Source organism: Oculina patagonica, chromosome 7 (assembly GCF_052425735.1).
Source record: "Oculina patagonica isolate OP01 chromosome 7, crgOcupat, whole genome shotgun sequence".
NCBI lineage: Eukaryota > Metazoa > Cnidaria > Anthozoa > Scleractinia > Oculinidae > Oculina > Oculina patagonica.
This window is the reverse complement of record NC_135764.1, coordinates 14,985,687-15,013,043: the sequence shown is the minus strand read 5'-3', so window position 1 is coordinate 15,013,043 and position 27,357 is coordinate 14,985,687. Positions and strand designations below refer to the sequence as shown.

At 39.1% G+C, this 27,357-nt stretch overlaps 4 protein-coding genes and 1 pseudogene across 5 annotated transcripts; 4 read left to right on the top strand and 1 right to left on the bottom strand.

The window, feature by feature from the left end:
• Window positions 1-694: 694 nt before the first annotated feature.
• On the bottom strand, window positions 695-1,691 carry LOC144660413 (tRNA wybutosine-synthesizing protein 5-like). Its single transcript, XM_078521031.1, has one exon. The coding sequence runs from the start codon at window positions 1,681-1,683 to the stop codon at window positions 790-792; it is 894 nt and encodes a 297-aa protein (XP_078377157.1). The 5' UTR covers window positions 1,684-1,691; the 3' UTR covers window positions 695-789.
• A 107-nt stretch (window positions 1,692-1,798) lies between these two features.
• On the top strand, window positions 1,799-11,031 carry LOC144659581 (cobalamin trafficking protein CblD-like). Of its 2 annotated transcripts, XR_013571927.1 has the most exons (7): window positions 1,799-1,911; window positions 4,155-4,293; window positions 7,256-7,509; window positions 7,937-8,140; window positions 8,765-8,851; window positions 9,738-10,040; window positions 10,099-11,031. XR_013571927.1 is itself a non-coding variant. In XM_078520048.1 (6 exons), exons 1-6 carry the CDS (start codon window positions 1,900-1,902, stop codon window positions 9,945-9,947), a joined length of 906 nt encoding a protein of 301 aa, XP_078376174.1. In that variant the 5' UTR covers window positions 1,799-1,899; the 3' UTR covers window positions 9,948-11,031. The 2 variants fall into 2 exon arrangements, 1 of the variants encoding a protein (XP_078376174.1); XM_078520048.1 differs by having other exon boundaries at window positions 9,738-11,031.
• A 4,033-nt stretch (window positions 11,032-15,064) lies between these two features.
• Window positions 15,065-16,987, top strand: LOC144659691 (myosin regulatory light polypeptide 9 pseudogene; annotated as a pseudogene).
• Window positions 16,988-20,491: 3,504 nt separating this feature from the next.
• Window positions 20,492-21,605, top strand: LOC144659839 (myosin regulatory light chain 12A-like). Its single transcript, XM_078520368.1, has one exon. It carries the CDS (start codon window positions 20,629-20,631, stop codon window positions 21,142-21,144), a length of 516 nt encoding a protein of 171 aa, XP_078376494.1. The 5' UTR covers window positions 20,492-20,628; the 3' UTR covers window positions 21,145-21,605.
• A 2,205-nt stretch (window positions 21,606-23,810) lies between these two features.
• LOC144661765 (uncharacterized) lies at window positions 23,811-27,128 on the top strand. The gene is made up of 3 exons (XM_078522596.1): window positions 23,811-24,147; window positions 25,608-25,670; window positions 26,314-27,128. Exons 1-3 carry the CDS (start codon window positions 23,962-23,964, stop codon window positions 26,515-26,517), a joined length of 453 nt encoding a protein of 150 aa, XP_078378722.1. The 5' UTR covers window positions 23,811-23,961; the 3' UTR covers window positions 26,518-27,128.
• Window positions 27,129-27,357: the final 229 nt, after the last annotated feature.

Genomic DNA, 27,357 nt, shown 5'->3' with positions numbered 1-27,357 from the left:
GACAAAGTGCAAGAATAATCAAGGAAAGAAAACAAAAACGAGATTAATTAATAAATTAAATAAATTATAAATTATAGTTAAACGTTTTGTGTATCAAGCTTACTTAGGATTGACGAATCATCTCATAGAGTTTTATTAGCTGTGCTAGAGTGTCACTGTCCATATTTCCAGTTGGTGGCTTGACTACCTCCGCGTATGTTTTTGTGACTCTGGGTGGTAGGTGATTGAATGATGGACCATTTGATTCAGGAGTGAAAGGCTTGACATTTGGGGCCATCAGTAGCGGTGGAGGGTGACTGATTGGCGGCATCCGTGGTTTTGAAATCTAGAAGCCGGAAACATTTTTCATGAGGTATTTCTTTAGAAAGAACCAATCTTGTGCAACTGTGGATTATTTTTCCAACAGAAGATATTTTGTTTTTCAATTTGTTTAAAAATCTAAACGAGGCAAGTTCCTCGTCTTGCGGCTTGCGAGTTACGGCCCTGTTAAGGAAGAAGATCCTACTATTAAAGGCCGGTTCTCATATGATCGCCCCGATCGTCTCTGTCGCTTCTGTCGTTTGCAAAGTCTGAGGCGATTGGAGGAAGCAAACTTTTTGAAGCGACAGAGGCGACAGAGACGATCGGGGCGATCATATGAGAACCAGCCTTAAAAGACCACTGACATGGCATTACAAAGAACACAATTCAGGAATACATTTTCACGTTTTATTTATTTGTACAATTTTAACGTTTGTTCAGGTAATAGATGTTTATCAGAGCCTATACAAAAACACGCCTTAACGAAGTTTATCGCAACATGCAGGGTGGTATCTCATCAGAAGGGTCCATGTCCCATGGGAGCGTGACTGAAATACAGTTATCGCGTGACGTTACATCGTGCCACCAAAATGGAGGAATGTATAAAATATCACCTGAACTTATCACGCAACTATACGGCTCTGCTCGACAGAACTTGGGATATGAGGCTAAAAGTTCAGCTTCATCTTTTACGTTTCTAAAGTTGATTCGACTCAAGTGAGATTTCTCCGAATAGCTAGGGTAAGGGTACAGGGAGGATGTATGTTCGTGGGAAAATAAAACGATCTGTTTTTCACCCAGAAACTGAGCGAGTAATCCGTGATTTCGATCGTAATGAAGTGGCGTGACATTTCCTCTGGTGCCGACCCACAATTGCATGGTGTCTTGTCTGAACACTTTGGTAGCAAATCTGTCAACTGATTCAGCCTGTTGATCTGTTTCGAAGTAGATTTTGCTCTTTAAACTTGCAATTTGATCTGGCGTGGCAATGTCTCTGTAAAGGACATCAGGCATTGACATTGTTCGCAAATATAATCTCTTTTTGTCATGAAATCCGAAATCCTTTTTCTGATTTTCGGCCGTTTTGTCAGAAATAAACATATGATTTATGAATGTTTCTGGCGAAATTTTTCTTCTGCTTGTAAAATCAACATTGTCAACAAACTGTTCGTTGTCCAAAGCTTCCAGAACCTCCAAACAGTCAAAAGCTTCTTGCAAGGCAACTTTCAGATAATTCGGGGTCCATAATTTACACGGTTTCCACTTCTCCACAGATTTCTTTAAAACAACGGGTTGCTGGTTATAAAATTTGCGACGAAACGTTTGAGGGTCGATGTTTTCTATGGAAGGAACTTCAAAACATCGCTGAAGAATATTGTCCATTGCCTTTTTTCTTTTCCCGTTTTTTAACCGGAATATACTTCATGTAAGGGTTACCATAAGTCTTCACGAAACCAGACTGAGCGCCCGTGATGCATTATGGGTAATATACATTTCACTTGCTTTATTTCGTGCATTGCGTCACGTCTGATGAACTTCAGGTCCCAGAAATATTGAATATTGTGCTGTTTTTACTGGATTTAATACTTAAACACAACCATGGCTTCTAAGGTAAGTTACTTTTCATTAAATATTTGCAATCGGTTAAGTTTCTTGACGTAAACAGGGGGTATTTTTATGCGATCGTATTGTGTACGTGAAGACACGAAATTTAAAACGAGTTTGACTTCGTGTAAGCTCGTTTCGCACGAATTAGCCTGCGTCGCATTTGAGTTTGTCGCAAAAGAAGCCAATATGGATTTACTTACGTCTTTGTTTTTAAGCAAGTGTTACTTATACTTCACACAGCTAGTTGGACATTGTACATATTTTTAGAGACCTTTGTTCCTTCATCTCTTTCAATTCTCAATATTTCCCTACCCTTTATATTTGACATTATTCCTCATTCCTGGCGTATCCAATGGATTGTCGGTAATCGAACCCAATCGTACACCAATAGTCGACTGAGTTCGGTAATTGAGCATAACCGAACTCGCAATAAAATTTGGACAATCAAACAAAATTGAGCGTTCGATTACCAAAAAGTCAACAATCATACTCAGTCGAACGTTCGATTACTGAACAGTCGACAGTCGTACTCAGTCAAACGTTTGATTACCGAACTCCTGTTTGTTCGGTATCCGGTTGTTTCGCCAACGAGTTGTTTAGCCAACGACCCGTTCGCCAACGTCCTAAGTTGATTCGCCAACGTCTTAAGTCGCTTCGCCAACGTACTACTGGTCAATTCGCCAACGTCTTAGTTGACTTTGAAAAAGTTTTCAAGTAATAAAGTTGAAGTGTAAGTTACATGTGTGTTGTCATTAATTTCACTCTCTTGGACTAATTCCCCCGCGCATGCGTGCAAGAATAATAAGATCAACTCATTGTTATATGCTTACAACACAGGGAGACCACAACACCTACATACGCGACAGCGCGACAGCAGTTCTTGCGCAAGCGAATTCTTACAGATATAACAAATTTGCAACCAAGAACTATACAAACAATTTTTGCCAATTAGAAGTTCTTGTAAATAGGTTTCAAGTTTGACAATAACTAGGTTTTTATAGGCTTTTCTGAATAGTTTTCATAGGGTTTTTTGTGCTTTCGATATTGTATTAGATATTAATATTGTAATAAAATTGCTGTTGATATGAATACTTGATGTTCCATTCTATTTCTAACTCTTCCGTACTTTTGGAAACCAGCGGATTTTGGTATTCATCAGTCAATTTTCACGTTGAAAAATACCGTTAGGATTAGGACGGATTGCATTACAAACATCAGTGGAAAGCTTTTTTTAATATTAGCACTGAATATTTGACGTTGGCGAATTGACCAGAAGTACGTTGGCGAAGCGACTTAAGCCGTTGGCGAAACAACTTAGGACGTTGGCGAACGGGTCGTTGGCTAAACAACTCGTTGGCGAAACAACCGCAATTCGTTTGTTCATATTGCGGACATTTTGTACGTTGCACAGTCCCTCTGATTAGTCCTGCATGATTTACTTACAAAGAGACTTATTCCGAACAAAATCGAATTGGATTGAGTTTGATTGTGTTCGATTGGTTCGAAAATCAAACTCACAACAAATTAGATGTTTGATTTTGTTCAATTACCGAACCCAATCGAATGATTCATTTGGTGTTCGATTGGGCTCGGTTAGGTTGGTGTATGATAGGTTTTATATGCCGTGCTCATTGCAAAACTCAGAATTTCTCATATGCAGTGGAATCTCTCAACAATCAAGGAATAGGGGAGAGTGTTCTTGTTATGGGGGTGTTCAAAATTGCAGAAGTAGAGGTTTTGTGAATTGTGGTCTCTTTCGACCTAGTGAGCTGTCTGTAATAGGGAGGTGTTAGTGTTATCAAGGTGTTCATAAGGAGAGATTCAACTGTATTTCTAGTGTAAGTAGTCACTTGGTGTGTTGCTTGGCAAAATTTGAGGAAGAAAATTGCTGGTGTGATTTATTGCTACTAAGAGTCGAGGTATGATTTATTGCTACTAAGAATCGAGGTTGTAATCAGAAGCACAGAGTATAACAATCTAGTGAAAATCAAAACAACACTTCTGTCACTTTTGATCTATCATGAAAACTAGATTGTCAGAGACATATACAGAAAGGATGCACTGAGAGGGCCTGACAACAAGCACTGTGATTGGTTTGTTCTTCCACTTCTGCTTGTGACTTCAGCAGTCAAAATGAACAGAGAATGAGAAATAAAGAATGGGGCCACTTGACCCACTGAACTTGTGACTGTTAAACAGTATGTATTTTTCTGTGGTTAATTTGTTGTGCTTTCTGCTCCCTCCAGGCTCTAAGAAAGACAAGGCGTGCTGTCAGCTACTTCCCTAGTATAAGGGCAGTTGTCAATCAAATGGCAAGAAATTCGCAGCAAAGAGCAGCATTAAGTACATCAAGTACAGACACTTCCTTGTCTGGAGATGGATCAGGTATTCCATGGTTCAATTTGTAAAACTCTGTATTTTAAGATGCTTGTCCCTACTTATATATATTGTATAAGTGACAAAAACATTGTATAATATGTTTACAAGTGAATAAGAACAGGAAATCGTATGAACGCGAGTGCATTACGTGATTTATGGGCACGAGTGATGTGTTAAAAGTTCTCAAAATTGCCCGAGCCGTAGGCGAGTGCAATTTGAGAACTTTTAAAACATCACGAGTGACCATAAATCACGTAATGCACGAGCAAGTTCATACGATTTTTTATTTATTATGTACTCAACAAAAATTACTGCGTCGCGCTACTTTGCACGCCATGCGAACCACATGAAACGCTTCAATGGTTTCCCAAATGCTCACATGTTTTATTTGAACCAATCAAAAAAAAATCATGTTGTGACAAGGCAAATCAAGCGTGAAGTTTTGAAAAGTTTCTGAGAAAATATACGCTTACAAGCTGAACTCAAAAAGCTAAATTTCAGTTGTTAAAGGCGACAAGAATACTGGTTCACTTATCTGTTTTCAAATGTTCCTGAATGTTTTTAATCTCAATCGGACTCACTAAATAGCATTCGGATTCACAGACTTAGGTGAAGTGCACTGTCCTTGAATCACATTAAATGTGACTTGGCAATTGTGAAAATTGTTCACGGTGTAAGCATGGCTGCTTGTGTTCACCTGTTCACCTCTTGAAGTTGTAGCGGGAAAAGCGGCATTGCGGGTACACCAGCGAAACTGCTCGAAGCTGCTGACTGTGGAGGCATGCTGATAATGTTGGAGAGTTGTTGCTGTTCCTTTTCGCTACCTTCATCGTAGTCGTTAAGAGATTTCTCGCTTACGTGTCCAGTCACCTGGATTATCGACTGCCTCTCGACGCTTGCTGCCCTCAGTTTCTTCACAACCGTCTTCCTTGCGCTGTGGTTAGTCAATCTCTTCTTGCTTTTTTCCAGAGGTGTGTTCTTTACAACGCTCTTCATCATGTTGTCGATACTGTTTACGCCGAGGCGCTGCTTCTTGTACCAAACATTTGTTTTGGGGTTTTCAATTATGGCAAGGTAAAAAGGACCTCTTTCTCGCAGCTCTTGAGGACGTCTACTGAGGTATTGCTTCAGCAACTCAACATGACATCTCTGACCGCCAGTAGCGAACATTTTTGGCAGAACACTACGATGTTTTGTGTTAAGTCCTCCCTGCCTCTTTTTTGTAGGATTCTCTTTAAATGTGACGTACTCTGTGCCGCTGTCGTCCACACAAAAACTGAAGTCCTCGACTTCCATTGAGTGGTGTTCCTGTCTTCCCCTCAGGCCAAAATGTTGAGTCAAGAGCCACCACATCGTCTGGGAAAGAACTCTTGGGCTGCAGTCACGGAGACTTTGTTCACTCCACAGCATTTCTTCTTCCTCGGTTGTCAGTGCGTTCGCGGCGTTGGGTCTTTTACCTTTTCCTTGCTGTCGGAGACACTTCACTTTGCCTTCAAGTACCAATTTGGACTGGTGGAACTCTCGGTCTCTAATTATCGAGTACTTGTAGCCGTGTTCTTTTAAATAGCGGTCAAGGGCTGCCAGCATGGATTTTAAACTCTCAGGTTCGTATTCAAATCCGTCTTTTGTGCGTATTTCTGTGTAGAAGGTTTGCAACATCTCATCGAGTTGTTCGTGCTCGTATTCTTCCATTTTTGGGTTTACTTTTCTCTCTGTTGCCCATGTTTGCCAAACATTCAACCAGGTCTGTGTAGCTTTCAACGTGTTTTTGTTTCTCGCATTTTCCTTAAGTTGCTCGACGATATTTTGGTTTGACAAAGCAAACCGGCTGTCCGCCATTTTTTAATTTAGTTTTTAAATTTGGCGCTTCCCCGGTGTTTCCATAGCAACTTCTGTATTGCACTCTATAACCCCAATTTGCACTCTATAACCTATTTATGCATTTGTCATTGACCAATCAAAAACGCGGTATTTTGTTGAGTATATAATAAATGGACTTATGGATCACTCTATGGAGTTACTAGCTAACAGAGACATTCATAGCTATAACACAAGGAATAATGACATGCTTTACCTTAGACTACCCCATGTTACCAAAAACTGGGGTAAGCAGAGAGTGTGTTATCACTCTGAAAGACTGAAATAATTTAGACAGAGACACCAGAAATGCACCTGATGTTGTACATTTTTAAGCATAGGGATGGTGCAGTGGTGGGAGTGCTTGCCTCCCACCAATTTGGCCTGGGTTCAATTTCTGGACCCAGCGTCATATGTGGGTTGAGTTTTGTTGTTGATTCTTGTCTTTGCTCTGAGGGTTTTTCTCCTGGTTCTCCAGTTTTCTTCCTTCCTGAAAAACTGCCCGGGGGGGGGGGGGGTACTCAACAAAGTTTTGTACGGGGAGGCTCCGCCCCGAGCTCCTACCCTTTACCCTTTTATATACCATTTTGCCAGAAATTGTACCCCTTTTCTATACCTTTTCATGAAAAAAGGTACCCCTTTCATATACCTGAAAGTCATGGCATAGACTTAAAACACAACGTTTTCTTTTCATTTTCAAGTAGCGCTTCATAAACTGAAATTATACAGCCATAAATTGCATCTGCTCGAAATATTTTTATTAAAAGGCCCTTTCAAAAACCTTAATGACTGATTTTCATACCCTTTCGTATACCTAAACTTGTGAAATCCCTACCCTTTCATATACCTAAAGCCTGAAAAAGGTACCCCTTTGGCGGGCGGAGCCTCCCCGTATAGGCCATTATAGGGAGTACCCCCCCCCCCCCCGGAAAAAACTGACATCTTCAAATTGCAATTTGACTTGGATAGAGAACTCACCTGAAAACCAGCAAGACCTGATGCGGCTTCCTCTCTAAATATAGGAATTTTTTTGCTAAGTAAATCATACAGAGAAGATTTATTCTGTTTCTTGAAAACTATAAAGTTAGTACTTACTTGAACCTTGTTACAGCTCATCAGGGTGCGTGGCCAGATGCTAGACTTGGTCCTTTTGCTCCAAAAGATCCTCACTTTCCTCTGCCTGGTAATGTCGGTATTGACCTGACTCAGCTTCCGCAGCCAGCTACAACAGAAAGTGGATCACACAGACGGACCATGGCAGAAGCACTGCTAGATTTGGAATCAGATGATATCAGAAAAGCTGTTGTTATGGATACTTATATGAAGGATGTTGCAGAAAACTATGAGCAAACCGTTGAGACAGAGGTAATCAATTTCTTTGAAGCAATGAGTTTTGCATTGCTTTTAATAGCAAAGCGCACAATTGACATCATGACTTAGACAAACAAACCGGAATGACAGACGATTTTCTTAAGACACTTTGTAAAACAGCCGGTGTTCTTTTATTTCTCTTCGATCCTTGTGTAGGGTATAATCATTTGCATTCTGTTTTTAGACCTTGCGTGCTTCACTATTCCAAGCAGTGCAGTTACTGGGGAGCAAAAAGGGCTCTAATTTCCCTCAGGGTGAAACTGTCTTTCTTTATATTACATACTCATGTCTGTTTAGTTATTTTATTTTATACAGGGCACCATTGAAAAGCACTGATGTGAAATGGATCCCCAGTTTAAATATTATTAATAGTATTATTATTATTATTATTATTAATAATAATTTTATTTTTATTCAATAGAAGAGCCCTACACCTGCTGGGACAGTGGAGTGCAGTGTTCAACAGTGCCCATCTTTCCTTCACCAAGGCTTCATGGAGCTGTTTCCTGACATTGGTGTGCACGTCGGTCAGCTAACGGTGGTCAGCATCAGCCAGCACACTAACAATGACATGAGCGCATGGTCACCTGATGTGGAGGAAGAGCGAGAAAGCCTTATGTCCAGTGTAAGTGTATCAATAGAAAACAGAAATAGAACTTTCATCTTGCTTATTCCTCTCGCTTTGAGGCTTTGTTAACTCAAGGCACAAGTGGCTGCAAGTTGAACATTGCATACCGACTTGACATGGGCAGGCTTTAAGCCAGGATATAAAAAGTGGGAGTCCAAAATTTTTATAAGGCCTGACTTTGTCCCCATAGGAGGGCCTGAGGAGCATGCAAGGTGTTTTTCTGCAGTTATGAGTGCAAAGGTGTCTAAAAATGTCCAAATTTGCTGAAAAAACCGCTGTATACAGTATACGTGTAAGCCTCTATAAATAAAGTTTGATTGATTGATTGATTTATATTAAATTTCTGTGATAAGTGGCCGTCCATAGAACTCCTGGACTCCCACCTGGCTAAAAAGCTTGGACATGGATGACCAAGCAGATTATAAGTGTACAGTACTTGCAAGTGCACACAAAAAGCTATTTCAAGGCAGCTAAAATGTAACTAAAATGCAAATGCATGACATGTACAATGTAGCAAACTTGCATTGACCTGGGCAGTATTTTGTTATCTGGAGGAACATTCGACTAATAATATTTCAGAGTTTCTATTTGGACTGTCTAACTCATTGATTTTTGTTGCAGTTTGTGGAGAGTGCTAAAGAGATCTGTGACAGTCTCCTGGCAGCTGGTTACTGGGCAGACTTCATTGATCCATCATCTGGCACAGCAGTAAGTAAATAATTCTTGGAACTTTTCTTCCTGTTTTGTATCTGGGAGATTTGGTGACCTGTGGGAGACTGGGAGCTTTAGGCTTGTTCCCAGAGGCTACTGAAAGACCTGAAAGAGTTGATAAAGGTTAAGTCTGTGTCCGAGCCTAATGGCCCATACAGCCAGAGCTTATTCTAGTTTCTTTAGCACAAACTGACTAGGAGTATTGCTATTCCCCTTTTCATGGGATGCTAGTCCATTGCAGGGTTACTCCCCAGCAGTAGTTCACTGGTACCCATATATACACCTGTGTGGAGAGAGGCACTGTAAGAGCAAAGTGTCTTGCCCAAAAAATAATAAAGCACCCTGGCCAGGGCTCAAACCTGGGCCGTTTGACTTGATGTTAAGCATATTAACCATTAGACCACCGCGCCTCCCTCCCCCCTCCAAAAAAAGAAAGAGAGGGCACAGATACATCTCTTCTCCAAATCACAACTATGCCCTCATTCAGACCCCTAAAACTTCCTTAACGATATCTACTTTCTGTACCACCACCTCCTTCGTTAATTGCTTACCGTAGAATTCCGGTTATAAGCCCTGGGCTTATACAACTTCGTAAGGGTGTTCGGTGGGCTTATAAGCGGATGGGCTTATATCCGGGAGGGCTTATAAGCGGAATGAAAAAAATGTTTCGAAATAAACCACGGGAGTGTTGATGGAAATACGTTTTTAATTTAAAGACGCATAATAAAGCAACATTTAGCCCTGTTCAGTACTATCACCTGGTTGAGGGGGGCTTATATCCGGGGGGCTTATAATCAGATGTATTTTTTTGTTTCCAGGATGATGGGCCTATAACCGGGGGGGCTTATAACCGGAATTTTACGGTATATCATTTTCTCCACAGTTCTTTGGACCACACACAAATAGCACTCTGTTTGAGACAGATGAGCGGTACAACCATCTGGGCTTCAACATAATGGATCTTGGCTGCTGCAAAGTGATCTCCCATCGCGTGTGGGGAGCCTTTGCATTTGTTGGAACCATATTTACCAATGCACCTGCTAACTCAGACATACTCGGCAATAGTCTAGCACAGAAGAATTCTTCAGCTTAGAAGAAAAGGACAGTGTCACAATATTAGTTAAAATATAAAAGAAAAATATATTTGGTGCTGTTCCATAAAATATCCATCCCTTCTTCATGGAAAGTTTTTTGGTTACTAAAAATCTCTCTCCGGCCTCAAGAGTCCTCATGGGCCCGATGAGGATAAGTAGTAAGTAAATATCTCTCTGGAAAATTCATTCCATTGTAGCTTAATACTTTCCTTAAAAAATATTGGGTTCTTAGAGTCTTTACTCCTTGGAATTCCCAGTGACATAACATTGGGCGGTATGAGTATTTTCTAGAACCACACTTTCTAAGGATCTCATGGCCTTGCTAAAAGAAGAATTTTGGATATTATTTTTGCTGTCTCTTAATTTTATATGCCACAGAGTGCAGATAGTGTTTTAGAACCAAAAATGGTTTGTTTTAACCTGATGTGTGGCTTCATAGGTTCTTAAGCTATGACCAGAAGAGGTTGAATTTAAACTAATGTAGTTTAGGGATTATGTAGTGTTTGTTTCATAAGGCAAGCTTTATTTCTGTACATAAAATATCCAGTGATAAAATATAGCTAAGGAGACCTAAGTCTTAAAATGTTCATGGCTTTTACTGCAATGAATTCAAGTTTGGAGTAAGGCAACTGTGGCAGACCAGGGTGCATCCTGGCTCAAATCTTTTTGTTGAAAAGGTAGCTAGACCCAAAAGGGGCAAAAAAAAGTTTTTATAGTCGAGGTTTTCATTTTGGATCTGCATCTCAAGGCTACACCACGCATTGTTTGCAAGCCTTGACAGTCAATAGTTTTTTCCCTTGGTAAGAATAGGTTCAGAACCTTGCAAAGAGATGTTTTAACATTCACCATCATCTTTATACAGTGAATTAATCACAGAGGATTTTTTGGTATGACTAAAAAATAAAGATCATAAATGTAACTGGCTTGTGTCAATCGTACTGTTCATAAATAGTTTGAACAAAAGTTGTGTGGTTGCTCTTTATATCATAATGATACATAACTTCAGGAAGGTTTATTGCTTAAGAAGATATTGCACACAAAAAAAACTGGTTTTTCAACCAAAAGTTGACGCAGACTTCATGACATGAGTGTGACCCTTGGGTTATAAAGACTTCAAAGTTCATGCAAAAGGTGAAAATAAGATCTTGCCTTTGCTTCAAATCCCGGCAATATCAATCAATGAAAACCTATAATCAATAAAATCAATAATAATCAATAACAATTAATTGATTGGTATTGGAAATCAATAAAAATCATTGCCTTAAAGTTTAGTGAGTATTGATTATTATTGCTTATCATTGATTTTTATTGACTACGAAATTTGTTATTGCTGTCGCAGCGAATTGAGCCTGAAGCGAACGACCAGGCAGCTCTCTAATCGGCAAAAGGATTACTTTATGAGGCTTGCAATTGAAGGGGCAAGCGCAACACACTCACTTTGAGTTTTGGCCAAATTTAAAATTGTCACAAACCACTCCAAATTTCACACGCAAGTTCGTTTACGTGTGCTCAACACTGCCCTGTATTCAATTTTGCTGGTCTTTCTTTCGTTTTCGAAAAATAACACATGCAAAAAGACAAGGTTTTTTTTTGCTGGCGCGGCGTCTTTTGACTTTTCTTTTACAAACGATAAACAAAGGAAACTTTTTGTTTCTCAAGACGATGAAGTCAGCTAAATTTTTAGGGTTACAGTCCTAGCCCTAACGCAAAAGGAAACCCCAAGGCCGTAGAGTTAGAGTTTCAGATTAGGGTTACAGACTTAGCCCTAACGCAAAAGCCTAGCCCTAACGCAAAAAAAAAGCTTAACTCTAACCCCAAGGCATTTGGGTTAAGCCGTTTCAAGTTAAGTTTAGGATCAGAGTCACGCCTCAACCTTTAGATCGCGCTTTTAATGCAGTAAGCTTTCATGCCGGTTTGCTTGCAGCTAGCTTTCACTGCAGTCTGCTTGCGGTTAGCTAATTTTTGTTTTTTCGGGCAAGACTATTTTAATCTCCGTAGCAAGGGGAGGGGCCGGGGGGGCCCGTGCCCCCCCCCAGTTTTTTTCCTAAAAAGTTAAAACAGACCTGTATAAAATGGTAGAAACTTATGTTGAAAATAGAATTTTATCTCCCAAGTGGTTTGAAACAGTAACATTTGTACTTCTTTTCATTTTTTAACGTACGTAGGGTGATGCACAACAATATTAAACAGCCAAAAACTAAAACAAACCAGAAATCGTGACAACAATGTGAAAAAAATGTCTCAAAAATGTCAAAATGTCTCAAAAATGTCTCAAATTCGCGATATGCGTAAATCACAAATAGCTCTTGGAGAATGCTGGAAATAGCATTTCCAAGCCTCTAGATTTCAAAATTTTCTTGAGGGGCATGCCCCCAGATCCCCCTAGGGGCTCGTGCCTCCGGCACTCGCGTGCCCCCCCACTTATTTTACCCTTGCTACGGCACTGAATCTGTTACCGTTAGCTGTAATTTGAGGTGAAAGTGAAACTAAGATTGATTGTTGTGATAGACTGAATACGTTTGCTGGTGTTGCCACTTTATACTAGTTTTGCTTTAGTTAAGTGCCGCTAGACTGTCCACAGCCTCTCGATTTTTCAACGCAAAAAAGCAAAAGGAAGCGAGTTCTCTCGCCGTTCTCACCGCGCGCTCATCGATCGAAAAAACACGAAAAAATAGAGGGCTGTGGACAGTCTAAAGTGCCGCCGGCTTGCTCTCACTTCTATCTCCACTCCTTACATCATCACACATCTACAAAATCCCGCAAAAACAAGATAAACTTCTGAGGTTTTCGTTCGCACGAATTAATAGATTGATTGATGAATATTTAATGAGACACAGAAAAAATTTTGCGAAGGGAAGGTGTTCTGCAGAATATATAAACTCGCAGGAGGAATTTGAGTGGGGGGAGGAGGGGAGGAGGGGGGGCTTAAACATGAACTCAAACGAGGAAGCGTGAGCCACCTAGTGGGGGGGGGGGGGTCCGGGGGCATGTTTCCCCGGGAAACTTTGGATTTCAATTTCTCTTAGATACCGGAAAATGCATTTGAAATTAAAAATTTAAACGTTCAGCGCTTATTTTTTGTAAAAGTATTGCTTAAAACGACAAAACGTTGTGATAAAGGGACGTTGTTCCCCCAGGGGGGGGGGGGGGGTACTCCGGCTTGTAAATGACGGGGATGATCGAATGGAGGCAAAACTCAGGACCCAAAAAAATCCCCAAGTCTTCCGACGTTACCCAAAAAAAATCCCTGGACCAAAAATAACCCCCCAAAAAATCCCTTGTCAAATTACCTCTAAATTGCCAGGAGGGGCAATAACATAACACAAAGAACACTCGTTTGCTTATTCATGATACCATTAATACGCCAAGGCCGTGCCAAGGCACTTAAGTTCGTTTTTAATACCCAAAAAAATCTTCTATCTAAATCAAATCACCTAAAAAAATACTTGCCAAATTTTCCAACCCAAAAAAATCCCGGAATCGAAAATTTCAAACACAAAAAAATCCTTCGATCATCCCCGTCAAACAAGCCAGAGTACCCCCCCCCCCTGGGGTTGTTCCACAAAACGTTCAATACAACTACTCATTAGATTATAAGTAAAAATACAGAGACAAGAAATCAAAGGCTCTTAATCCATTATGATTTTTTTCATATTACTGAAATAAGTGGGGGGGGGGGGGCTAAAGCCCCCCTAGCCCCTCCCACTCCGCGGTCTTCTGTTTGCGCACTCGGCATTAACATTAGGGACTGGTCAATAAGTACAGGGGGGGTGGGCCGGAGCAGAAAGGGGGTGGGTCATCAGTTTTTGAGCCCTCGAAAAGGGGTGGGTTACGTAATTTTAAACTACACGTAGGGGGTGGGTCATCTTGTTTATTCACTAACTTTAAACTGTTATAGTTCCAAGAAAAGTTGTATTCATCAGTATAAAAAATTGATAAATTTCTCCATGTGAACAGATTTAAATAAATTTCTAGCGATTTCAAAAGGCCCAAATATAAAAAATTTCCCAGGGGGAGCATGCCCCCTGACCCCCCTAGATGGCTTGTGATCATAACATCGGTTTTGCCTGTCTCTCTTCGACCTGCATAGATTTTGGGCTTTAGGCCTTTTAATACCAGTAAACTCTTTACTGAAACACTTTGCAAATATGAATGATGGACAGTGGTTGTAGTTTCTGTTATTAATTTCTGTATAAAAATATGAAATCTTCAAAAATTGATTATGAATTAATATTACATACTGATTACACACAAATATGTGGAAAACTTAAAAAAGACTATTAAAAGAAGTGATAAATTCGTCCTTCTTTGGTGTGTTAAGAAATAGAAAAGACGTACATGGAACAGCAGTCCCCATCAGGGAAAATGTCTATGTAAGGAATTTCACTTTCAAAGCCGAAGTCAAATCAAAAACCTTCAACCCCTAACAGATGATAAAGAAATGATTGGTCCCTTGATTTTTTTAGCAAAGGGGGTGGGTCATGTAATTTTCAACCCCCTATCAGGGGTGGGTCAGTCAGTTTTGAGCCAGAAGGACGGGGTGGGTCACTAATTTTCGAGCCACCACTTTTCCAATTGCTCCGGCCCACCCCCCCTGGTACTTATTGGCCAGTCCCTTAGCATGAAGTAATCTAATCGTGCCCATAGCAGTACACGAGAAAAAATCACCAAGACGTCCATGAGCTCAGTGTATCAGAAAGTTCTTGTAGCATTCAGCATTCCCTTTTGCAAATACAATGCTTTGGGGCGTCTAATTCGGGGGTAGAAAAATAGAATAGCGAAAATGGCTTCTTTAAGTAGGCTCTTTTTTGCTCGGACCGAATTATAGCCTTTTCGCATCTTCTAGCAACCCTGCCGTTGTGGCGGAGGACTGTTCAGTTCGTGGGCAGATTTACAGATGGCCAAAGAGTGCTTTCCACTTTTGTACTAAAGTTACGGCTGGGTGCGGGTTATTCTGCAATTTAGCCATTCAGTCGCCCTCTATCCTGATACTCTTCCAATTTTCCTCATCCCCCTGACCCCCTCTCCCCCCCGAAACCCAACCCTAAACAGGAAAATTGGAGCCTTGATGGAAACCTGGGTTCTAATATCCGGGAAAGTGAGTCACCTGCAGAAACCGAAAATCTGCATAAGTTTTCCTGCAGTGCAGTGGAGGTTTATACTCTGAGGAACTGTGTTTATTTGGAAAAAAAACTGTTCCTTTCATATTACTTTTGCATTGTTCACGGTCAGATTGTGCTAGTTAAAAGCAAAGAGCAAGATGGCGCTTAGAGCAAAGACGAAAAAGACCACAAAAAAGCGAGCTCACCGAGCAACTTCGAATGTGTTTGCCATGTTCGACCAAAACCAAATTCAAGAATTCAAAGAAGCCTTTAACATGATTGATCAAAACCACGATGGCTTCGTTGATAAAGAAGATTTGCACGATATGCTGGCTTCTTTGGGGAAGGATCCTTCGGATGACTACTTGGAAGAAATGATGAAAATGTCGCCGGGCCCTATCAACTTCACAATGTTTCTAACATTGTTTGGTGAAAAACTAAACGGGACAGACCCTGAAGATGTGATTATCAACGCGTTTGCCTGTTTTGACGAGGACGGGAATGGTAAAATACACGAAGACCTACTTAAAGAGGCACTAACTACTATGGGGGACAGATTCACTGAGGACCAAGTCGATGATGTCCTTCGTGACGCGCCTATTGACAAAGATGGAAACTTGGATTTCGCGCAATTCACTCACATCTTGAAACACGGTAAAAAAGACGAAAACGATTAACACTGCCAAGATAGACTCTGTGGACATGTCTTTGCGTCTAGAACAGTTTCGTAGGTCTTCATGTTTGTATTATTCTGTGTTAATTATAACTTTATAGAATGAGTTGTGGGGTTAACAAATTCATTATTTATGCATGGCTACAGGGATACTCACTGTGAGGTCTTGTATTGATATTCATTGGACACCCAAAGATCTATTGGTTGTTAAAACAAAGAGTTGTTTTGTTTGCTGTTGTTGAATGTGAATAACAAAAGAAAGTTCAGCTTTAAAGTTTTTGCAGTGAGTATTGCTAAGTAGTGATGCTGGAATTCTTGGCCTGGTTGCCAGTGAAATATTTCCCTGACTGGTCTCCATACGTTTCTTATAGCACCAGTTAGGTAAAAGTGATTGTATTTAAAATCTCCACATTGTCGACTGTTCATTATAGAAATTCTTGTATCCTACTTGCAATTTTTTCAATACATTTTGTAGGGGGCAAATTATGTTAAGTAGGTGGCTACAGAGCAAACAAACCTCCCATATACCATTTAAAGTTGAGATTCTTTGAAGTTAATAATTACATCTTGTGTTTAAAAGTCATTTTGCATTAGCTGCAAAGCGTTTTGTTATGTGCCTTTGACTGAGACGGCGGGTCATAATAAATCTGCTTTTAATGGGAAATAAAACTGAAGACAGTCTAACTTTTCCACCATTATTGTGGTTCAATTGTAACTACCAGTTATAGTTTTGAAGGAAGTGTTATTAGGGGAGCCTTTCAAGAGTTCAACGAGACCTTCAACATGATAGCCCTTAAAACATAGCCCAGAAAAAGTGGATAATTTTGCAAGCCACTTAGCATGCACCCAATGCAGACATTCTTTTCACTTGTCACATCATACACTCTTCAGGAAGGAGTGCGTGACAACCAAAAAGAATGTATTTAAAGTAGTTTACCAGCCACTGGGTTTTAATATTGGAAATCCTGTCCATTCATAAATTTGTATTTATTTTTGTGAGAAATCAGATACTAATTAGTTAGGCAAAAGAGAAATCTTGATTGAAAAAACGTACATTTAGTGTGGCTTCTAAGGACAAAAATTTTGTTTTCTCTTTCTTTGTTCTTGCATCATTTTGTAAATGTGGACATTGTAATAATTATTTGAGGTTGTACTTGCCAGTCATTGCTGTGTTTACATACATACATAGCCCTAACAAAGAGTGTTCTCCTGAGAAAACTACCGGTATCTCTTCATCTGCCAATAAATTAAATTCCATACTTGATCATTGCCTGTATCATCCACTTATTTTATTGTATTTACCATTGACAAATCTTTTATCCAGATGATTGTTTGATTCAAAAATAAGGGAAGCCTCAAGCCAAGTGGGCCATACTGCCGGAGCTTATCGCGGTTTTGATAGAATTAAGTGGCTAGGAATGTTTCTACTCCCCCCTGAATGGGATGCTAGTCCATCGTAGGGTACCCCCAGCATTATTTTGCTGGTACCCATTTATACACCTGGGTGAAGAGAGGCACTAGGAGAGTAAAGTGTCTTACTCAAGAACACAACACAGCGAGCTCGGCCAGGGCTTGAACCCGGACCGTTTCAATCCAGAGTCAGGCACACTAACCATAAGGCCACTGTGCCTCCCATAAAAAGGAGGATATGAAATTATCTTTAACTCTTTATAGTAGGAAGGAAGACTTGAAAAATGTAACAAATGAGACAAAATGAGAGGTGAGACTCACTATGCAAATCAAACCTTGTTTATTTCCTCTGACGACCGGGCTGCTAGTGTTGCTGATCAGATAAACACTCACCTTGTGTGATCAATTTTAACCAATCAGAATCAAAGAAAATTTTTGTGGTGAACTCAACTACCTTATTATAGGAATATAACGAAGCATTTTAATTAACAACGCGAACAAAATTTACGCGTAATAAAATTAACGCAAATTTAAGAAAAGTTCTGGTAAAATCCTTATAGTAAAAAGGTTAACATCAATAAAATTAACGGAAATTTTTGAAATTCGCATTAATAACATGTATCGTTAATTTCCTATAATAAGGTATAATAAATATAGAATCAAAAGGTATTTTTTTTACTTGTTTGAACATGAAAGCAGTCTTTACCTCTTTTTATACTTAAAGATAAGCCAAATAAAAAGCTGAACGTGCAAAATATTACAGAATATTTTACTGATAAAAGATATTTATGCAGAGTGGACAAGCCCCTGTCATTCCATGTAAGATAAATCTAATCCAATATTTAAATTGATTTTGAATAGAATATTTTCAGTTTTATTTATAAATAAGTACTGGTAATCAAATTATGATGATATCTGTGATAATTTTTTCCTTCTTTTTTAACTTTGACTTATACAGTAAAAACCCGCGTGTAAGAACCTAGAAATTAAGAACCTCCTGGCAGAAATTTGCTTCCTTAATACCCCAAAAGGTTCTTATATGTGGGGTTAAACTATTTTATTTATAATACAATAACTGTATTTTATCAAAAAGGATGTCTTTAGAGATCAAGAATTGCACAGGGAAGCTAAAAAATGCCAGTAAGTACAGTATGTTGCCCTATTTCCCGGACACCCCTATTTCCGGACACTTCGACTTAAAAATTTCGTATATCGTCGTAACAGTAAAATTAAGTTAAACAAAAAGTTCAGAAGACTTAGCGATTAGTCTGCTTTCGTTTGCTCTTTTTTCGGCCGAGCTGCGCTCCGTTTAGAGGGGAAAATTCAAGTTTTCGTGGAGGTAGGTAAAAAAATTTTTCTTCGTAAATCCGATTTTTACAGCGCGTCAAACTACATCGTTTCAATAAAGCGCTCTGCTCTCGCAAAGTGCGCGATATATTATATTTGTTTATATATTAAAGTAAAGGTAAAAGGACTAGGTTTATCAGCATATAATAAATTTTCAGTTTTCGCTCTTAATTCCCGAGCACGGTCACCAAAGAGTTAAGTTGAATTTTTGATGAGGTGTGCCTAATTCCGGACGCATACCTACAGCAAACTTGAAAACCTATTTGAAAACAATTTTATGGAATAGGTCTTGAAAAACAAGCATTTTTGTAACTGTCTGTGCTGTATTAAAGCTTCGATACCTGTTTTGGTATTGATTAATCTTCCTTGGCGAACTTCGTTTCAAGTAGCCGAAACATTCCCTGAACATTGTTTATGTCAATGGCCTGATGATTTCCTCGCTAAAATTGAAAGAAAAATGCTTTAAATTTTGCCTGAAAGACAATTTTTCAAAAGAATAATCATTTATTCAGCCCTAATGACTTATATTTTCAGGACAACTCGGATTAATATTAATCCGCGGATTATAATAATAATAGATTATAATAGGATTATTATAATCCAGTAATAGATTATTATAATCCAGTAATAGATTATTATAATCCAGTAATATATTATTATAATCCAGTAATAGATTAAGGCACGGCTAAAAATTGGAAGGATTAGATTATTATTAATATTATAATCCGGATTAATATTAATCTCTATTATAATCCCGATAAAATTCCTTGAATGTTTGGATAACAGATATGTCTATTTGACTATCTGACAGATATGTATATGACAAACACACTGCAGACTTACAATGCAGGACTGACAGAACATAAGTCACTAATCACATCCGTCACATGACGATCACTTTTGCATATGCTAAAGCTAGATTAGACGATGTTGTTGACCCTAGAAGTAAAAGAAAATAATCAAGCGCCTCTGGGTCAGCGAATCCGTGCCGCGGGTATGTTCTTTTACAAAACAGGAGACCTAACGACAGGGAATCGTTACCAGCTACAAAGAAATAGCTGGTATCAGCTGTTATCAGCAGACGCACTTATTTAAAAAATATCTTTATATTTTACTGATCTTATATCTGTTATATTTAGATACCAAGCAAAAGGGTCCAAGGATGCATAAGATATTGATAAGGCCGCCTTAGATCATTAAATAATGTCAATCTTCGGAAGCTTTGGACTAGGATTGAGTTTTTGAGATTTATTATTAAGATTAATATTAATCCGATTAATATTAATCTTACATAAGATTAATATTAATCCTAATGGATTAAGGCACGGCTCAAACCTCAGTAATAGATTATAATAATCTATTACTGGATTATAATAATCTATTAGTGGATTATAATAATCTATTACTGGATTATAATAATCATTAGGATTAATATTAATCCGATTAATATTAATCCGAGTTGTCCTGTATTTTGCCATGATCGGGAATAATATTTCCGAGAGAAAGGGAGTATTTTCCTCGTAACGATCGTCCAGAATTAGGGCAACTCGTCCGGAATTAGGGCACCGAATTTGACCAACTCTTTCCATGATTACAAAGAAGCCAAAGAGATTTAGAAGATAAAACTCCACGACCTACTTACCAGCAGTGGAAGCTACATTGTGGGTAAGTTTCAGCGCGTAAGTGCTGTTTTGAAGTAAGATATTACGGTAAGTGCAAAAAGTGTCCGGTAATAGGGCAACATACTGTACCCCAAAATATAAGAACCTGTTTTGCCAAACTCTAAAAAAGCAGGTCCTTACACGCGGGTTTTTACTGTATTGAACACTATAACACGGTATATTATTCTGCACAGTAAAAATATACTTCGAAATTTTTCTTTTAAGAGGGCAGAATCAGTGAAACCTTGCATGACGTTATCAAACTTCCGGTCTTTTGAACAACAAACCGGAAATGACCTCATGGCTTCGTCACTTGAGTGGCCTGGGCTCCACTATCCGGGAAAGCGAAATCGTGAGTTCGATCGTGTTTCATATCTGTGTAATTTGGGAGGTGCTGTATAAATTTTTACGCGAAAACTGTTTCTGAGATCGCGTTAGTGTGTTGTGGTCGCTCCGATTTCGTTTGTAGTACAGCCTAAGGAACAACATGGCTTCCAGAAAGACGAAAAAGACCACGAAAAAGCGGGCCCACCGTGCTACATCGAACGTATTTGCCATGTTCGACCAAAACCAAATTCAAGAATTCAAAGAAGCCTTCAACATGATAGATCAAAACAGCGATGGTTTCGTTGATAAAGAAGATTTGCACGATATGCTGGCTTCACTGGGTAAAGATCCCACCGACGAATACTTGGAAGAAATGGTGAAGATGTCGCCGGGTCCTATCAACTTCACAATGTTTCTAACACTGTTTGGTGAAAAACTAAACGGGACAGACCCTGAAGATGTGATTAACAACGCGTTTGCCTGTTTTGACGAGGACGGGAATGGTAAAATACACGAAGACCTACTTAAAGAGGCACTAACTACTATGGGGGACAGATTCACTGAGGACCAAGTCGATGATGTTCTTCGTGACGCGCCTATCGACAAAGATGGAAACTTGGATTTCTTGCAGTTTACTCACATCTTAAAACACGGTAAAAAAGACGAAAACGATTAACACTGCCAGAGACCGTTTCATTAAAAGCCTGTTTTTGCTGAGGGAATTTTTAAGGGTCTACTTTTTTACTAACATGCTTTTAGAAGATTTATTTTAGTTTTTAGCGTGATAAAATAACAAACGTCGCCATTTATGGCGATATGTTGACTTTGGAATGTCTGGCACGGAAATTAATCAACAGAAACGAGATGGCTCAAGTGACTCACGAGAGTTTATTGACTGCGCTTTTCAGGAATAACAAATAACCTGGAGTGCTATAATACGTATAGATTACTTATAAATGATAGATTTTGTACCGCAATAATTCAATAATTCGTCGGCGAGCTCTGTGTCAGCTTAGGTTTGTTGATGTAAGCCCTGATTATCCTGTGTATTTCAGGTGCTTGTCACCAGCTTATTACAAAATTGTTAATGCCAGAATAAATAGTTTTATAAATAAAAGAAGAACAGGGATAGAAAAACAGTAATCATGTTTATTGTTTTAGAAAGGGATACTGCCTTTTATTGCATGGCTTTTAAAGAAGGGTAGTCAATATTTTCTAGGTGTTGGACTGGGTGTTGTTGCTGGTCCAATATTAAAACAATTAACTCGCATGAAAAATCCTCTCCTATTGTTAAATTATTAGGTATCAAACGTGGCAAGATTCGTCATCAAACATTGGAGTTTGGCAGACCGTAATGGCAACTTTTAAAAAAAAAATTTTTTAGGGAAAAATTGCCAACCCCACCCCCCGGAATGTGTTTTCAACACATTCTGGTTTCAAAATGGCGGAAAAATTGGATATGAAGACTTAAATTGATCCTGGTCTGTGTCGATATGCATTTGCAGGTTTACTTGAATCACTTCAGGTGTAAAGTTTTGCCTGTACTCAGTGTTTAATATGGTGAGCATTTTTAGTGTGAAAGTTGCCTTTACGGTCTGCCAAAATTCAACATTTGATGACGAATCTTGCCACCTTTGATACCCAATTAGAACATGTTTCGGCGGCAAGCGTTCACAGGTAGATGCAAGCGACGGTAACGGACATACCAGATGCTGTTAAGATTGCAAAGAGGTCAACTATGCAAAAGACATTTTGGGAAATATAAGTAGGGGTATTTTGCCCCCCCCCCACTCTGTGGGGAGGTGGCACTTGGCTTGGTGTAGGACAAGCCCCCTTCCATATTTCAAAACGCTCCGCTGCCTCTGAAGGGGGTTCTTTTCCAAATGAAACATTAGGTTGGTCCCCAGGGGGGTACTCCGGCCTGTAAATGACGGGGATGATCGAATGGAGGCAAAACTCAGGACCCAAAAAAATCCCTTAATCTTCCGACATTACCCAAAAAAATCCCTGGACCAAAAATAACCCCCCAAAAAATCCCTTATCAAATTACCCCTAAATTGCCAGGAGGAGAAATAATATAACACAAAGAAAATCATAAAAAATTGAACGCTGTTGTGTGTTTATTCATCATACCATAAATACGCCAAGGCCCCGTCAAGGAACTTTAGTTCGTTTTTAATACCCAAAAAAATCCCCTATTTTAATCAAGTCACCCAAAAAAATACTTGACAAATTCTCCAACCCAAAAAAATCCCAGAATCGAAAATTTCAAACCCAAAAAAATCCTTCGATCATCCCCTTCACTTACAAGCCGGAGTACCCCCCTGGGGGTTGGTCTTTCAAATAGCATTCTTTATATCCTTTTCACTAAGCCACTTATATCTATAAAAATCTTTTTCATTTTTCCGTCATGTAATAAATGTCTTATTAACCAAGCTTACAAACCTACCAGGCAAATATCAGCCGTTGGTGTTGTTTTTTTTTTTGTAGAGATCTCAGTATGTTGGTCCTGCTTGGTAAATAAGATGTACTGAGAGAATGAAATACTGGTACATTTACTAACTATACGCATAACTCTAAGGCAGTATAATGAGTTGAAGACCGTTGAAAAGGAAGTGACGGCCATAATTTCTGTTACTTACTTAATCACATCTTGATTCTTACCGCGTGCTCGAATACACTTTGCAAAACTGTCAATCAAAAAACATCTCTGATTGGCTTGTGATAATAGTATCAAACCCAATTTGGAGTCTTATAAAAATTAAATTTATTATAGGAGGTCACTGCTACATTGGTAGTGTGGGAGGACAGGAGGGTGAACATTCTTCCTCCCTTCTTTTTGAGCCAATTTCTCCCTCCTCCCTACATTTTTTTTGCCTTAATTTCTCTAACCTGCGATCAGATCGCAGGTTATAATTTCTCTCTCCTCCCTACTTTTTCAGGAACGTCGAAGCTGGGGGGGGGGTGGGGGTGGGGGTGATTTAGTCCCCAGAATTTCCGAAAAAATAAAGACTTACTAAGAGAAGAGTTTTTTAAGCCCCCCACTTAAAATTACTAGTTAGCCCCCTATTTGGAAAATGTTCCCCTGTTCCAATTTTTTGGGCCATTTCTACCTCCTCCCTATTCTGCCCCTTCCCTATTGGTAGAGGCAGGATAACCAACTTACAACTACTGACGAAAAAGGCTCTGCCACCATACATGATTAATTTATCTGAAAATGATTATTTTACTGACTCTGTTCTGCCAGTCCCACCCTGATCGACTGCAAAAAATATAAACCTTACCCCACCCCGACCAGGGACTCTCGCCTACCCATAATTCCGGCCTGGATTGTTTCACTTTGAAGACGTGAGCTGTGTGGCGGAAGTTGCTTTCAAACTTGCGATTGTCCGAGTCATGTCACCATTTCATTTTGCGATGAATGTAGAGAGTTGACGATCACTTCGAAATATCAGTATTTTACATAACATATGTGTTGCTCGTTCTAAAGTATATGTGGATGGCCATGTCGACCTTTTTCAGTCGTTACAGTAGGCCGATGTTCTACGGCGTCGTAGCCACGTCTGGATTGTATTTGTTGTATCGATTCTTCAAGAAAAGACAGAATAACAACGCAGAGGAGTTGATGGGAGAAAGGAGGAGAAGAGTTGAGAAACTTGTGGAACTGCGAGACAAACTGGTATGTACAGGATTGGTAAAATGTGTTGGAAGTTTTACAACAACTAATGAGAACTGTCAAAAATGTGTTGGAAATCTGCAAGCTAAGTTATGTACGAAAGTGTACGTGCTAACTTGCTTACAGATTAGTCTAAAAGACCCAGGAACTGTAACTAGTTAGATAAAAGTAGATGTTGAGAGATTTTAACAACAACATGAATTGGTGTTCACGTTTCCAAGATAGTCAATTAGGTTCAATTGATTTTGAAAACAAGAAGTTGCTTGTTTGTGTTTGATTTCTTTTGAAATCTTGTAAGTGACCTTCAGTGAACTTGATTACATGTAGCTGTTGTAGCCAATTTATACTTAACTGTAGCCAATTGAATTAACTCTACCCCTTTAAGATCCAATTGAAAATGGAAAATACGGTATCTGAAATATCCATATCCACCTGGATGTTTTAAACCCCTAGTGTTAAATTCACCAGTACCCATTTATACACCTGGGTGGAGAGAGGTACTGTGTGAGTAAAGTGTCTCACCCAAGAACACTATGCAGAAGAACCCGGTGGGGGACGGGAGATGGTGTCGAACCAAACAAACCAAGCTTGAAGGGCTGTGGATTTCCTGTAACAGCACATTCAATATATCAAGTATTAACTAGCATTACTCGTTTTGATTGGTTAACAGGCAATGGTATATGAGCTCTTATAACCCCCCATTATTTTTTGCGCGCACCATTGGACAAAACGCATCACGTGTTACAAAATCGGACGACGGGTATCAGCGAATATACCCTGTCTGATTTGATATCCGTCACCTGATTTTGTAGGCGAGCACAAAACAAACGAATGAAGTCGCTTTATTCAATTCTAACTTTTAATAAAATCACAGAGTTAAAAATCACGTAAACCAATCAACTTACATTAATTTTGTTTCAACCACAGTTACGCCGTGTTTATTTAACGTAGGTTTTTTCCTATAATTTAACTGGTGATAAAGCGCGTTGTAGAAATTAAACGGATGGTTATAAAATAAATAAACCCCTTTCTGGCTTGCTGGTATATTGGAGGATAATACCCTTGGCTGAAAGATTGTCCTCAAAATTTCACAGTTGCCCTCAAAGCTTTGCTTCTCGACCAACTGTTCATTTTTCAACAATCTTTCAGCCTCGGGCATTATCCTCTAATATACCAGCCGCCTGAAGGGTTTTTTTACTAAATATACCATTGACCACAAATATGGTTGCCGATAATTTGCGTCAACAAAAACAGCTAGGGAGCTAAAATATCACAATTCTTTGGGCGTTTTTAATAAAACAATTATTCCACTTGCACTTGTTGGATATGAGATCGTTTTGCCAACTCGGCGCTAAGCGTCTCGTTGGCTATCTACCACCTCATATGCAGCATGTGTTCGTGGAATAATAATTATTGTTAAATATATAATTAATAACCTGATTTCATTTTGTTGTTATCAACAGGAGCAACTACTTGGTTCATTAGATAACTTTGAACCTGAAATTCCTGATTCTGAAGATGACGAGGTAGGGTTATTGTGTTTGTATGAATTTTACCCAACATCAAGCAGTTTGTTTAACGTGGAGATCCTTTTTAAATGGGATGCTTATCCACCACAAATAAGAACCTAATATTTTTTCAGGCAAGCTGTAGAACATCTACAAAACATATCAGCAGAAAATACTGCAATCTAATACATTTATTAAAACATTTTAATACGGTATTTATTCAGTTAAGCACCCGACCTCGAATAACGCCCACCCTGAAGGTAGGAAAAGTTAATAAGCGCCCAGCCTTGAATAAGCACCCACCCCCACCCCAGAAAAAAACTGAAGTGCACAAGAGGAGTGTTGATTATCGAAACTGCCTAAGTACTTTTAAGAGACTTCACCCATGACCATGTTTTCTAAGTGTTTTTCAATGAACAGTTAAAAATCTGCTCTGACCAGTACATCTTCGCATTTTGCTATTATTTATTGTTTTGTTACTGAAATAAACTTTGTACTATTTGCTGAAAATTGTGAAAATTAAATAAGCACCCAGCCTTGAATGAACGCCAACTCTCAAGGTCGATAATTTAATAAGTGCCCAGTGTGCTTAATCGAATAAATACGGTATTTTAATTGCTATATGTATCTGTTTGATGAAAATTTCTCTTTTCTGTTTTAGTGTATTGTGTGTAATAGCGCCAAGGCCATCATACAAACATACCCCTGTAAACATCGAGTTCTTTGTCGCCGCTGCTTTGTCAAAACACTCCAGGTGGCTGTGAATGACCTCAACCTTCCCTTAAAATGTGTTGTTTGTCGTACAAGAATTCAAACATTGGACAGAGATCGCCATGAAGGAAACATCTCAGTTGGAGAAGTATAGCGACAAGGAATGAAATGATTGATTTTTATACTACAGATCTGAATTGTTAACTCGTTACCTTGTCATAAGAACTTTGAGTATATAGTTGATTAATGAGAAACTTAATGTGGACCTGATCATCAATTGGCCAATCGTTTTTAAGTTTTTTTTTTTGTACTCCATCCTAATCTTCCATAACTAGTCATTACCATATTTTTTTATTTTTCATTCTGAAAGGAATTTTTTACATCAGGAAAATAAGAAAAAATACTTAAAGTATTGTTACTTATACAGCTCTGTAATAATATTTGTGATGTAATGTAAAGGTGGACTGTTTGTGCACTAATGTTGCTTGATGTAAACTTGGAAAAGTTCCTTAAGTTTAGCCAGACAAAGTTCTAGTATATAGAACAGGGCTGAAAATAACAGTCGGTCATCAGACATTGGCCGGCCAAATTTTTCACATGTCCGACAAAATCCCAAGTGTGGTCGGACATGATGTCGGGATAATTTTTTTTGATTGTAAATCATTTTACAGCAATAATGAATGAAAACCTGTCTGACCACAATAATTATTTTGTTTTGTCTGACAAAGATGGTGTCTTAGTAGGACATATGTCCTCTCAAGTGAATTCATTCCCTGCATTCCCGATCCATGTGACAGTGAGAGTGCTGCTAAGAATCATGGACGGCAGAGCCGGGGGGGCTGGGGGGCTTCAGCCCCCCCAGAATTTCCGAAAAATAAAGACTTACTAAGAGAAGAGTCTTTTAAGCCCCCCCACTTCAAGTTAATAGTCAGCCCCCCCCCAGTTGAAAAAATGCTCCGCCGTCCCTGAGAATGTTGGCAAAAATAATCTTTTC